The sequence below is a fragment of the Dasypus novemcinctus genome, chromosome 21 (assembly GCF_030445035.2).
Source record: "Dasypus novemcinctus isolate mDasNov1 chromosome 21, mDasNov1.1.hap2, whole genome shotgun sequence".
NCBI lineage: Eukaryota > Metazoa > Chordata > Mammalia > Cingulata > Dasypodidae > Dasypus > Dasypus novemcinctus.
In genome coordinates, this window is record NC_080693.1 from 37,172,161 (window position 1) to 37,186,409 (window position 14,249).

General features: G+C 53.5%; 1 protein-coding gene across 1 annotated transcript in view; it reads left to right on the forward strand.

The window, feature by feature from the left end:
• The first annotated feature begins 9,588 nt into the window (after window positions 1-9,588).
• The window catches only part of RAB11FIP4 (RAB11 family interacting protein 4), a 113,504-nt gene continuing 108,843 nt past the window's right edge, over window positions 9,589-14,249 (forward strand). Inside the window, exon 1 of the mRNA XM_004467626.5 lies at window positions 9,589-9,790. Within this exon, the coding sequence (XP_004467683.1) occupies window positions 9,632-9,790 (159 nt within the window). The 5' untranslated portion in view covers window positions 9,589-9,631. The remainder of the gene's footprint in view (window positions 9,791-14,249) is intronic.

Consider the following 14,249-nt stretch of genomic DNA (forward strand, 5'->3'; position numbering starts at 1 on the left):
GCAAATGGACACAGAGAGCAGACAGCAAGCAAGCCACAAGGGGGAGGGGAAATAAATGCAGACACAGAAGAACACACAGCGAATGGACACAGCAGACAGCATGCAAAAAGCCACAAGGGGGGGAGGAATTTAAAAAAAAAAATCAACAACCCAAAAAGACCAAAATAGAAGAAGAAGAAAAAAATGGGCAAAGGACACAAATGGCTATCCTCACAAAGGAAATACTGTGGAAAAGTTTTTCACACTCATTAGGAAAAGACGCAGGGAGGCAGGGAGGGAGGGAGGAAGGAAAACTGAAACACATATTTCCATCTGTCAAATTAGCAAAGATATGGTTTATCCTTGGTGCTGGTCAAGAGTGGTGAGGTGGACTCCCTTGTGCATTTGGCCTTGTCCTTCAGCATCACTAGCCTTAAAAATGTCCACACTATTTGCCTTAGTAATACTACTTCTAGGAATCTAGCCTAGAAAAATAAGTCATCAGAGAGCTAAGACTTTCATCAAAGTAATATTTATTATATCAAAACCCTGGAGACCAAAATTTTCGTTAAATTATGAACATTCACCCAGCGCTTTCTGGATGCTAACAGCACTTCCTCATGCAGCCTTTAAAATGGGTTTTGGGGGAAACGGACTTGGCCCAGTGGTTAGGGCGTCCGTCTACCACATGGGAGGTCCGTGGTTCAAACCCCGGGCCTCCCTGACCCGTATGATGAGCTGGCCCATGCGCAGTGCTGATGCGCGCAAGGAGTGCCCTGCCACGCAGGGGTGTCCCCCGCATAGGGGAGCCCCACGCGCAAGGAGTGCACCCGTAAGGAGAGCCGCCCAGCATGAAAGAAAGAGCAGCCTGCCCAGGAATGGCGCCGCCCACACTTCCCGTGCTGCTGACCACAACAGAAGCGGACAAAGAAACAAGACACAGCAAATAGACACAGAGAACAGACAACTGGGGGAGGGGGGGATTTAAATAAATAAATCTTTAAAAATAAATAAATAAATAAATAAATAAAATGGGTTTTGGATCTCCCCCTGCTCTGGGTATAAGGGGGTGACTGGAAAAAAAGGGTGTCCTCCCCTTAATGGACAGGGCGGGGACACAGCAAGTCCACCCTATCTTGGTGATACAGGGCATACACCACTGGTTCTGGAATTCTCATCATCTAACCTAGAGAAATAGGTACTACAAACAGGGAATTAAGCAAAATGCTGGATGCTATAGATCTTTTCATTGTCTTAATTTTTTTCTAATATTAAACTATAGGCTATAGATTTCCTAGTTCTCACAGAACTTCTGTCATTTTAAACTGACTTGTATATTAAGGGAAAAAAAGATCCTAAGTAGGGTGTTTTGTACTATTGCCTGACCCTTTTCTGTGATGGGTATTGCGTTGGATTGTTTGGGATTTTCTGTTTTTAAAAATGTAACACTTGACTTTTTTGCCAAGGGAAAAAAATAAATACTATTCCAGTGCAAAAAAATAAAATAAGATAAAATAAAATGTGTTTTGGAATAATATTCATTTTGTGGGGAAACTTCCAATAGAATCGAGATTTTTAAAAACTGCTTATATAAAAGTCAATCCCTTTCTTATATTTGTCTATTTTCTAAGCCTTTTACAATGAGCATTATTACTTTTAGAAATTAGAGTTGTTTTTAAGAGTGATAATCCTGATTTTAAGTTACAAATGAAAAAGATTTTCACAATAGTGAAATTTATTCAGGTATTGAATTGACAACCACCATCTCTAGGACCTTTCTGCCTTTATCTTCTCTTCCTTTTTTTTCAAAAGATGTCTTATTTACCTAATTTGGATTCCAGGGATCTGGATTGGTTGGTTGGTTTTCTTGCCCTTGGGAACATTGTATAACCAGTTGGGAGTGGTTCAAGTGAACTGTCCGCCAGCCAAACCCTTTGCTATGATTTTGTTCTGCTCACAGCTTAAAATCTTTCAAGGTCAACAAGGTTGGTGAAGAACAGTCTTTGCCCTCACGAAGCTCGCAGACTATTAGGGGTTCTATAAGCATATATGGTTGTATAAATACACATTAAAGGGTGTGCATGATAAACTATAATTCAATCATGTGCCTCAATTCTTTGGTTTCTAGGGCACCTCTTCCCCATCTCTGTTCCTCCACCACTCTGCCTGCACTTCTCACTGGCGTCTTCACACTCAGCTTGCTACCCTATAGCCGTGTTCCTGAACGTTCTCACCTACTCCCACTGTATGAGGTGATTCTGTGCATCATTGCCACCTTCACCTTCTCCCTGGCCTGCAGGCTTTGCCAGCCCCCCTCCTGCAGGCAGTGCTTCACCTCTACACAGATTTTCCCAAATGCAAGTTCTTCTGTGCCTCCTGCCTTAGCTAATGGCTCCACTATCCCCAACAACCATCAGAGCTGGAAAACTGGGAATTATCCTTAATTCCTCCCCACTCACTCCCACCCCCTACCCACCACGGCCGCATCTGGTTGGTGATCAAATTGTACTGATTGCACCTCCTGAAATTCAGCATCTCTGTCACCACACTGATAGTTCAGGGGTCCAGAACTGTGGACCTATTTACAAAGCTTTCCTAACGCGACTCTCTGTCCTCGATATACCTGCACTCCAATCCACTGTCCACTCAGAGCCCGGCCTTCAGAGGCTTCCTCAGCAGGGCACGTGAGGTCATCATTTGACTCCTGCCTACCTTTCCAACCCCATCTCCAGCCACTCCGAGCTCCTCGGCTGTGAGGGCAAGCCTGCTGGGACAACTGTTGCTGTAGAACCTAGCCGTCACCCAACCCCTCATTTTTCACCTCATATCTTCAACCCAAGCCCACCCTGACACACGACCTGGTATCTCCTCCCCACTGAAGAATCCTTTGGCACAGACTTCATCAAAGGCTTCGCAGGAAGGTTCAGAAGGGGCTTCACAACCTACAGCCAGCACCTTAACAATCCCTCCTAGTGGTGGCACCGTCAGCGCCCACCACTGCTCGGGAGAGGAGAGGACTTCCTCTTTTTCCATCACTACACACACACGCGTGGTCCTAGGCTCAAGGATTTTCTCATACAGAGTAATTCAGATCTATTCCAGCTTCTACCCCCAACACGAGTTCTGCAGAAGGGGCTGTTTCTCCTCGCACCTCACAATGTCCTTGCTAGTTTGTGGGTTCCTCCTCTGGGAAGCCTACCTCGGCCCCCAGGAGAACACCCTCAGCACGTGACACCTGTCTCAAGGAAGGTTTTCTTGTGGAGATGCACTTCACCGGCGGCTCACACACACCTCTCCTGGATGACGTCAGCACTGTGGGTTCCTTGGTTGATTCCTTATCTCACCCCAGCCCTCAACCATGAGCCACCGGGGAGCCTGGAGTATGTGCGACAACTTACATGCTTGGTGCCTGGGCCTGGCTCTTAAAGAGAGTCCCCAAATCCATCTGGAATTCATTGATAACTCCCCCTATAGACACAGTGCACCAGAAAAAGATTTTTTCACTGCCTTTTACATCTGGGACAGCACCTGGAAGAGGCCTGAAACGTCCTAGGGCATTCCCAGATCCCACTATGAACATGTTGAAGGCAGAGAAATTTTCTGTTTTGTCCATGGATGTATCCCCAAAACCTAAAACTGGCTTGCCACATAACAGACACACAATACGTATTTGTGCAGTAAACGAATAGGAAAGAAATGGTACTTTGAAGGAGTGATCTTAAATTTTAAAACCTCCCTTGACCAGCAGGGGGCGCAGGAGAAATGGGTCTGTCCCCAAGTGAGGCGTCTTGGGCTGGAGCCCCTGGAGCCCACTTCTTGGCTGCTCTACCCAGTTGGGCCACCCTCGCCAGGCGCCTGGCTTGGCCCTCTCTATGCATTGCATCTCAGTCTGTTCCCGATAGTTCTCGGGATCAACGCCTGGGGGCTCTGGAAGGCTTCACCCCAAGCTGACCATCCCCTGCAGGGTCCTAAGTAGGAGGACCTGCTGCAAGGCCCACTTCTAAACCTCTGCTTCTAAGTCTCAGTGAACCCGGCTTGTCTGGGGCTCAAGACCCAGGCCCCACCCACCTCTGAGATGTGTATTCAGCAGACAAATAGAGCTAATATCCTCGCAGAGGCCGGAAGGAGGCAGTGATGAAGCTGCCAAGAGCCAAAGGCCCTCCCTTCAGCACGCTCATCCGGGAAGACGGCCCCAACCGGTAAGACCATATGTGGGTGGGTGGGTGGGCGTGTGTGGGGGAGACCCCAGCGTGGGTGTGTGCAGAATTGTGCTGGAGTCAGCAGACGAGTGCGTGGCCCAGAAGTCAGGGCAGCCTTTGCTTCAGCCCTGTGTCCTGGCAGAAGAGAAGCAGCTGGAGGCAGGGCAGCTTGGGCACCACGGAAACACTGTGACAGTCTGTAAGAGGAAAGCAGTGAGGGTCACTGATACAGGGAAGGATAGCTAGGGGTGGAGCAGAATTCCAGGCAGAGGGAGTGGCCTGTGCCAGGGACACAGAGGATTCCGTTGATCAGCTAGCTCCCGGTTCAGTCATCGCTGGAGTGGAGATCCATGCCACACGGCGACTGAGATATAGAAAGCGCCGGCTGAGTTGTCCTGAATGATAGTGCAGGGTCAGATGCCGGACTTTCTATATCCTGCCATAACCCACTGAGTGGACTGGGGGACAGTGTGAACTACAGGGTATCCATGTGGTGCAGCAGTGCTCCAAAATGTGTTCGCCGAGTGCGATGAGTGTGCCCCAATGACGGGGGAGGTTGTTGGTGTGGGAGGAGTGGGGTGGGGGATGGGAGGTATACAGGAACCTCATGTTTTTTATAATGTGAACTTTTTGTGATGTATGTATCTTCAAAAAATACAATTTACAAAAATTATGAGGGTGGGGGGTGGGGAGTGGGGTATATGGGAACCTCTTATTTTTTTTATGTTTTTTAATGTAACATTCTTTGTGTTCTATTAACTTGAATAAAAAAGTGTAAAAAAAAAGGAAAGAAAGCACCCGATAAGAGTCTGTTACTGTCCTGCCATTGTTTTTCAAAGCAAAGGCCATGGGATGACTGGCATTAGGCAGCAAAGGGCCTTCCTGCCTTCTGCCCACATGAAGGACTTCCCAGTCTTTCTTTTAGGCAGAAGCGGCAGCAGAGAAGGCTAGGGTGGGCTGGTAGCCGGGAGACCCCTGACAAGGAGACCACGTCCCAAACCGTGAGAAGCCAGGAGGGACCAAGTGGCTGGAAGTCACTGAAGGAGCTGTTTCTGAGGCAAACAGAAAGATCTGGAGCCCAGTCAGGTACGGTAAGTTTAGGCATTGCTTCTTACATTCCTGGAAGGAACTTCAGCAGTCAGCTGAGCCTGGTCCCTTCTGAGGGTCAGAGGTGGTTCTGGGAGTGGGAGGGACCCACAGCGAGTGAAACCTGCTTTCTGGGCCTCCCTCAGCACCGTCAGGACCGGGGCCCCCCAGGCAGAGCTAGCTGCATCTTGGTGGCTGCTACACCCACCCCCGCCCCCGCCCCCCAAGCAAGCAGCCACTGTCTCTGCTGAAAGAGGCATATTTTAGGACAGGTGAGGAAGGAAAACAAGTTCACACAGCTTCCCTCCCCTCCAAAGTGGTAATTATTCATGGTTAAAAAAAAAACCCACCTCTGTAGGTTGTGAGCAGGAGAAAAACGTGAATCCTGTCCCAATTCCTTTCAACAGGGATGCTGAATTCAAAACCCGTAGGTTAAAATATAGAAGTGCTTCCTCCTTTCATACTGTTTCTGAACCTCTACATACTGACAGACAGAATAACCACCACGTGCCAGCCGTGGGCAAGACAGTTTACGTTCAGTTTCTCAGTAAAAACTCGCAAGGCAGGGACTATTATCCCCACTTTACAGATGGGAAAACTGAGGCACAGAGAAGCCCAGCACAGCTGTTCTGGATTCCTAAGCCTGGCTCTTAATCATCTTTAATAACTTCCTCATGGTATTTAAACCATCTGTATTCGCATCCTATGGCTGCTAACAAAGTACCACAGACTTGAAGGCTTGAAACAGAAGTGTATTCTCTCGCAGTACCAAAATGGTCTTCATTTTGGAGACCAAAATGAAGGTGTCAGCAGGGCCACACTTTCATGGACGCTCTCGGGAAGATGCCATTCCTTGCCCCTTCCGGCTTCTGCTGGATGCCAGCCTTCTTGGCTTGAGGCGCCCCCACTCCAGTCTTCACCCCCATCTTCCCGTGGCTGCCTCCCCTTCTGTGTGTGTAAAAGCTCCTGTGGCCGCTCACTTTTTAAAATTTTTTTTCTATTTTTAAAGAGACTTTAGATTACACAAATGATACATTGATAGTATAGGGGATTCCCACATACCCCTACACTTTCCCCAGTAACAACATCTTTCATGAGGGTGGGACAGTTGTTACAATTGATGAACACATAGGGAAGCACGGCTGCTAGCCATGGACTGTAGTTTACATCATCATTTACACTTTGCACCGCACATTTTTACAGGTTTTGGCAAAATGTATAATAACCTGTATCCATCATTGCAATGCCACGCAGGTCAATTCCAATGCCCCATGTTGCACCTATTCTTTCCATCGCCCCCTCCCCTCAGAACCTCTGATGACCACTGCCTTTATATCAATGATACAAGTTCTTTCATTGGTAGAATAAAAATAATGTCAGGAAGCGGACTTGGCCCAGTGGTTAGGGCGTCCATCTACCACATGGGAGGTCCGCAGTTCAAACCCCGGGCCTCCTTGATCCGTGTGGAGCTGACCCATGTGCAGTGCTGATGCGCGCAAGGAGTGCCGTGCCACGCAGGGGTGTCCCCCATGCAGGGGTGTCCCCCACGTAGGGGAGCCCCACGTGCAAGGAGTGCACCCCATAAGGAGAGCCACCCGGTGTGAAAAAAAGTGCAGCCTGTACAGGAATGGCGCCACACACACGGAGAGCTGACACAATGAGATGATGCAACAAAAAGAAACAGATTCCCGTGCCGCTGACAACAACAGAAGCGGACAAAGAAGAACACGCAGCAAATGGACACAGAGAACAGACAACTGGGGGGGGGGGAAGGGTAGAGAAATATAAATAAATAAATAAATATTTTTAAAAATTTTAAAAAAAGAACAATAATGTCTACTTTAGTCCATAGTTGTAGTCCCCCTTTATGTCTGTTCATTCCTCAGTCTTGAGGACTTTAAGATGGTGATGTCCACTCTTTCTGATTGAGAGGGGGTGCTTCACTTTTAAAAGGACGCTTGTGATGGCATCTAGAGTCGACCTGGAAAATCCAGGATGTTCTCCCATCTCAAGATCCTGAATTTAAACACACCTGCAAAGACTCTTTTCCCAAATAAGATACCGTTTTCAGGTTCCAGAGATGAGAATGCGGATATCTTATGAGGGCCATTTTTTCCGTCTACAGCAGCATATTTGCCTATTCCTAATTTATTCTTTCACGACCTTAGTGTGTGAAGGAAAATGGGAACTGGAGAAGTAAAGAGAGAAATGATACAGCCCATCACAGACAACCACAGCACAGTGCAGAGAAGTATGACTGCACCGTTCATACCTGTTTCCCAGATGGTCTCGTGATAAATAAAGGAAGGGGCGGTGACCCTAATACGCTGGCACTCACTGCCTGCTGTCACTGTTCTGCCATTTACATAAATTAACTCTTGACCCTCTCAACAACCTTATGGGGTAGATGCTCTTATTGTACTACTTTCCAGATGGGAAAACTGAGGCGTGGAGAGGTTAAGTAACTTGCCTGAGGTCACACAGAGAGGAAGTGGCAGAGCAGGAATCTGAGCCCAGGCAGTCTGCCTCCAGAGTCTCTGCACTAGGGAGAGGCGGGCAAGGTGGTGGGGTGGGTGTGGGCAGGGAAAGCGTCCTGCAGGCGCTGCCTCTTCCACAGAATCTAAAGGACAAGAGTTGGCCAGAGGAAGTGGGATAGGGGCAGGGGGAGGAGTGAGGACACTCCAGGCAGAGGAAGCAGGAGGCAGCTGAACAGGGGCAAGGAGAACAGAGCAGGAAACGCGGGGCAGCGGGGCCCCTGGGGGGTTTCAGCAGGGAAGCCACCACGCTCCTAACTTGTTTTTTCCCTGAGACTCCCAAACCGCCTCTTCTAGGTCTATTTCCCACATAAGGCTGCAGCAGCTGTTGAAAATCACCTGGAGGCTCAGAGGTCATCTGGAAGAGGCAGCATGCAAGACAGCCCCAGGCTTCTCGCTTGCTGCCCACACTGGGCGCCTCCAGCTGCCCCCAGGGCCCCCTCCCCGCCCCCTGGTCCCGGGGTGGGCAGTTCTCTGCCACCTCTGCTCCGAGCTGCTCTTGTGCTCTGAGCTGCACCTGCTCTGGGATCAAGGGGTTGGGAGCCCTGCAGTTCTGGTCCCGGGGCCACCTCTACCACCTTGGGAACCTTGAAACTCGGACCATCTCTAAGGGTCCTCCGGGTGCTCAGCAGGTCACCCTGTGCTGTGACGGCCCCGGCGCCTGCTAAGCGAGGACAGGGATTGGGGTTGTGTCCCTCTCCCTAGTCCCCCAGCGTGCCTGGCACCACACAGGTGCCACCACACGAGGATGCAGCAACGCAGCCCACGCTGGGTCCTGCCAGGCCCCAGGGGCTCAGAGTGAGCCACGGGACGCGGGTCTGGTGGGGGAGGCGGGCGCCCATCAAACCATCCCCTCATAACAGTAAAAAGGCAAAAGGCGGAGAGGGACCTAGGCAATGGGTCAGGATGTCAGCGAGGGCTCGCCTGAGGAAGGGACTTGCGAATCTGGTGCATTGTCTTTGGGCAGAAGAATTGCACATCTGGTTGTGGGCTTCTGGCTTGGTTCACCCGGGACTGGCTCTCGCTCAGGTCTGGGGCGGTGGAGGAGGTGAAGGTCTTCCAGGAGCCCTACTCCCGTTTTGGGGAATTCGATGCCGAAGTTAAGTCCAGGGAGGTTAAGCCTAGGGAAGGTAGTGTCACCCGGATCTGGGACTGAATCCCCGGCGTCCCTCTCACAAGCTGTGTGGCCTAGGGTAAGAAGTCCAGCCTCTCTGGGTCTGCCAGGGCAGTCAACAGACAAAGGAGAGCCGTGAGGGCCGGAGGAGGGTCGCACCGGCCGCGGACGCGAGGCACCGGCGCAGCGCGAGGGCAGTGAGGCTGGCGGCTGGGGCTGGGGCTGGGGGCGGGGAGGGGGTGTCCACGCCCTCGCCGGGGGTCCGGGGCTTGACATCCCCACGCAGGGGCAGCCCTGAATTTCCGGGCCCTCCCGGCGCTCGGCGGCGGCGCGGGCGTCCGCCCTCCCGGTGTTAGAGAGGAAGAGAGCAGCTCGGCGATGCCGCGGGAAACTGAGGCAGCGGAGGCGGCGGCGGGCGGCGCGCGCGGCTGGCGGCTGGCGGCGGCGCGTGGGCGCCCCCCCGGAGGACGCGCGGCTCCCTTTGTCTGCCGCGTCCTTCCCCGCGCCTCGGCCCGCGCCCCCGCGCCGCCCCGCGCCCGCCGCCGCGCCCCGCCATCCGGGCGGGGGCCGCGGCGCCGCGGCTGCCTCGGGGCGGAGGCTGCGCGGCGCGGACCCGCGCGGCGGCCCGGCGGCCCCGGGGGCGCGGCGATGGCGGCGGGCGGGCGGCGGCGGGCGCGGCGCGCGGCGCGGGGCTCGGGCTAGCTGCGCGGGCTGCCCGGATGGCGGGCGGCGCGGGCTGGGCGGGCGCCCCCGCGGCGCTGCTGCGCTCCGTGCGCCGCCTGCGCCAGGTGTTCGAGGTGTGCGGCCGCGACCCCGACGGCCTCCTGCGCGTGGAGCGCGTCGCGGCGCTCGGACTGCGCTTCGGCCGCGGCGAGGAGGTAAGGCGGCCGCGGCGGGCGGGCTGCGGGCACCCGCGCCCGGGGTCCCGGGACCCCCGTCCTCCCCGGCCCGGCCTCTCGATCCCCACCCCCCGCCCCTCCCCGCACACCTCCCCGCTTTCACCCTGCCTCGCTCTGTCCTCTCGCACTGTCCTTTCTTCCGTCGCAGCTGAGGGCCTGGACCCCGGGGGGATCCCTGTCCAGTTGTGCCTGAGCCCCCCCCCCCGGTACCCCGCTTTCCACTCTTAGCGCCCGTAGCGCGGGCGTCACGGCCCGCGCGGCCTCCCTGCCCGGCTTCCCTCCGCGGCCGCGGCGCGCGGGTCCCTGAGGCTGGCCTGGAAACCCGGTCGGGGGTGGGGCGCTGACAGAATCCCGCCCCGGGACCTGCGCCGTCCCTGTCGCTACCCCGCGGAGGCCGAGACGCAGGGCCTGGCAGGGAGGCTTCCAGGCGCCGGGTGGGGAGGTGGGCGTCCGCCGGGCCTAGCCAAGGGGTGGCGGGGACAGCTAGGGGCGCCCTCTGCAGCCTTGGCTCCTTGACTGCACCTGCCCTTGCCGGAAACCCAGAGGGAGAGGTCCGCTCGGGGCCACCCTGGGTTTTCAGCCCGGTGCCGGTGACCCCCCATTCAGGCTGTGCGGGGCCTGGCCGGCCGCTGGGTGTGGGGGGCAGCAGGCCTCCCGGGGAGCGCGGGGCCTGGGAGCTGAGCAGAGCGCCGCTCGGCAGGTGGGGCCGCGTTTATGTAGAGCGAGTGGGAATTGTGCTGACTGCGAGGTGGGCTAGAATCAGAGCCTGCGCTGCCAGCCGGGTGGACAGACTAACATCCATAAATGCCCCAATAGACAGTGTCCTCGCTGCCATGAGCACAGGAACTGGTGACTGTCTGGGGGAGAGGGCTGGAGACTCACCCGGCGGGAGAGCACCCCCGCCCTCACCCCACTGTCCCCTCTGAAAATGGCCAGGGTTCTCTCCTAGGGGCAGAACTCAGCCGGGAGCGGTGGGGGTTTCCAAGGCTAGCCTAAGGCCCCCGGCCCTGCACGGGGAGCGTGGGACCACTGGCCTCCTGGGCGCTGCCCGGCATTCTGTTCCAGGAACTACTTGGGCCTGCCCAGAACATGGGAGAAGCCAGAGGATGGCCAGGTTGGGTGTGTGCTTCCTTGTCATCTGGCAAGTGGAAGGTGATAAATACTCATCTCTGGCGGGGCCACGGCCACCAGGCCATGGGCTGGGACCTGGGAGTCCCTGAAGGCAGACGGTGAAGGGGAATGAGGCAGGTGTCAGGTCTGAGAACTCAGGTGCCCCAGCACAGGAAGCTGGCTGCTGCGTTCCCATTCGAGCCCAGCACGTCTTACGGGGGCCCCATCCTCCCCCACTGCAGGACTTTGCTGAGGGGCATCAACTGCACCCTCCATGACCCTTCTCCTTCCCCAAAGGCCGGGCAGGCCCCACATCACGCCCCTCCCCTGTGCCAGTGCCTCCGGGTTCAGCAGCCTCCTAGCCCAGGGAACGCCCCAGCTCCTTCCTCTCAGGACACTGCTGCAGGCGGGAAGAGGCAGCCATCCTGGCTCTGGCTGATGCCTCGAGTTCCAGAACCCCAGAGCGTTAGTGGTGGGAGGAATGACCAGCAGCCTCTGGCAGGAGGCCACCCAGCCTCCACTGATGTGTCCCCAGCAAGCCTTGCCACCCTATCCCGGGACTGGTCAGCTCCTGCCACGATGCCCTTCTCTGTCAGCCACTCGGAGCCCAGCCCTACCTGTCACTTCTTCAACGTGGTTCTGTCCGAAGGCTCACGAGGTTCTCTCTTCTACATGGCAGCCTTTAAATATTTGAAAACAGCGCTAGTGCCCCCTTCACACCTTTCCACCCAATCACTCCCATCTTCCCAGTTCCTGAAGCCCCAGGCCATTTCCATGTCACCTGCAGGAGCCAAACCTCTGGCTCCTGGCCCTGGAACCAATTGTGTGATTCGTTTTCCTGGTGATAGCATGAACGGGCTGGGTCAGAAGACCCCTCCAGACTGTTCGCCCCAGCACTTCTTGCAGGAGCATGTGGCAGGGATAGGGGGGCCTGCCTTTTGAATGGTGCATCACACTCTCCACCCATGACGTTTCTGGCCACAGAAACCCCCAGGGATCTTTCTCAGGAACCACTGCCAAGCCAGGGATTCCCTGCTGGGGAAGGTCAGTGATTTGTTTCTATTTCAATCATAATCTTATTATAGAAGCAGTTTATATGCCTTGTGAAATTAGAAAATGCATACAAGCAACAATGAAACTTTTACGCTCCCATCTCCCAGGGAATCCCACCCACCACGATGCCTTTGTCACATCTTTTCAGGGCTCTTTCTCTGCTTATACGTAGTTTTTCTTCCTAAACTAAGATCATGTGGTACATAATGTTTCATTACCTCATTTTTTCCCGGTAAACAACGTCAACTCTTCTGCTTCACTAGATTTTCATCTCATTTAATATTCAGACCTTATATTTCTCTATTTGACCACAAAACATCCATTTTCCCTGTTTTATTTAAACCCATTTCCTCTCTGGGACTGTGCATTGCATTTGGTTGCTGTGACCTAATGTAATGCCTTTTTCCTTTTCTTTTACTAACCCTGATTTGTGTAAGAGATCAGGCCTGTTGTCTGTATCAATAACTTCTCGACTCTAAGCCTGTTACTTGATCCTAATTCCTATTAAATTTCACCTTGTTCATTTCATCCTACTGTATCAGGCAAGAGAGAGAAGTTAAAATCCTGCCTCCATCAGCCCTGGCTGCAGGGCTGCCGGCAGGTTGGGGCAGGAAGTGCTTTGTGGCTCTTAATCTGCAAGACTGGTTAAAAATGCAGGGCAGGACCACCGACAGGGCAGGACCACGGACAGGGCCTGGGTGCTGGTCAGGAGAGTTCTGCTCCCAAGGCATTGACCAGGCCCGCGGAAATACGTTTTCTCCCTGCTCAATACACACCAAATTCACATATGCGTTACAAAACACAAGAAATGTCACGAAGTAACGCTTCCTTCCATATGCTCTGTACTAGGACAGAGTCTATTTAAGTTGTTTGAAAATCAGGTGGCAACCTTGATTTCCCAATCCACTAGTGCTTTAGGGTGTATAATTATCATTCCCAAGATCTGGGCTTCCGTGAACTTCTCATTGCTGATTATCCACATTTGACCAACTACCTCCAGGATCAAATGGTTGGTACAAATCAGAATGTACTAGGTTGCAAAATATAAAATAAGGCTATGTTGATATATATAGCCTATATAAATATCTGTATTTACATACATAAATGAATAGATAAATAAATAAATGGGAGAAAAGGAAAATCTCCCAAACAGAAGAAATCAAAATAATTTCTGTAGCTATTGCTGCTTTGCTCATTGTCTTTAGGAGGTACCAGGAACCAAACCCAGGATCTCCCGTGTGGTAGGCAGGCATCCAACTGCCTGAGCCACATCTGTTTCCCTAAGGTTGACTTTGTAATGAATTCAAAGACAGAACACAACATACAGGGTGTTCATGAGTCCATCTGTACAAGGCTGTGTGGCGTGGCAGGGTATCTGCCCTGGCCCTGGGGTGGGGGGGGCAGCTCCCCTGCCTCCCACTCCAGCAGGCCCTTTGGCTTCCCTGCCAGGCCTCACCACAGCAGTTTACCAGGCTGGGTGCAGAAGGGGAGGCTTCCAGCCTCTGAAGTCTGTAGTACAACGGGAACAGGAGCATGACAAGTACGGAGACGGAGGCCTGGTGTCCTGAGTCCACGTGAGCCTTCCGAAGTCTTCCTTTATTTCCTAACTGCTCTAGGCCTCCGTGAACTCATCCATAAACCGGGGAGGATAAAGCCCCCGTTCCGTGGGGTCACTGTGCAGCTTGAACATGTAAAGTGCTGCTCAGGCCCTTTCCTGCACAGAGCAGGCGTGATACCGGGCTGCCGCTGCCGCTGTGATTGTCTACACACTTGCACACATCTTTGAGAGGCTCTTCTGTGCTGGGGTTTCCCTGGGGATAGAGGCCAAGGTCTGGGGCCAGTCCTGCTTTGCTCCACCCGCCTTCCCATCCAGCGCTGATCTCCCAGCCTTTCTTGCATCTTCTGTCAGCTGCCAGGGGACGGGAGGCAAGGAAGCAGCCCAGCTATCTCTTGGGCCACAGGGTCCTGTTACATTCTTCTTCCTTTCCCAGTTTGAAGACCATCCTTCTTGGGGAGAGAATGTGAACAAAAGTAGTTGTAGAGAAAAAATAGTGAAGTCTCTGGTCTCCAGTTAACATGGCACCATTTCCTCTGAGCAGTGGCCTGTCCCTCCTGTGTAGAAGGGAGCTCTGCTCCAGCATCCCAAAGGGTGTCGTTAATTATTTGGGGGAGGTAACTCAGCTTTAGCCAACCTGGGAAAAGTCTGTAGTTTTCCTCTTCTTTGCAGCTGCCCCTGGGTATGGCAGGACATGCCTCCTTGATCATGCTGAGTAGG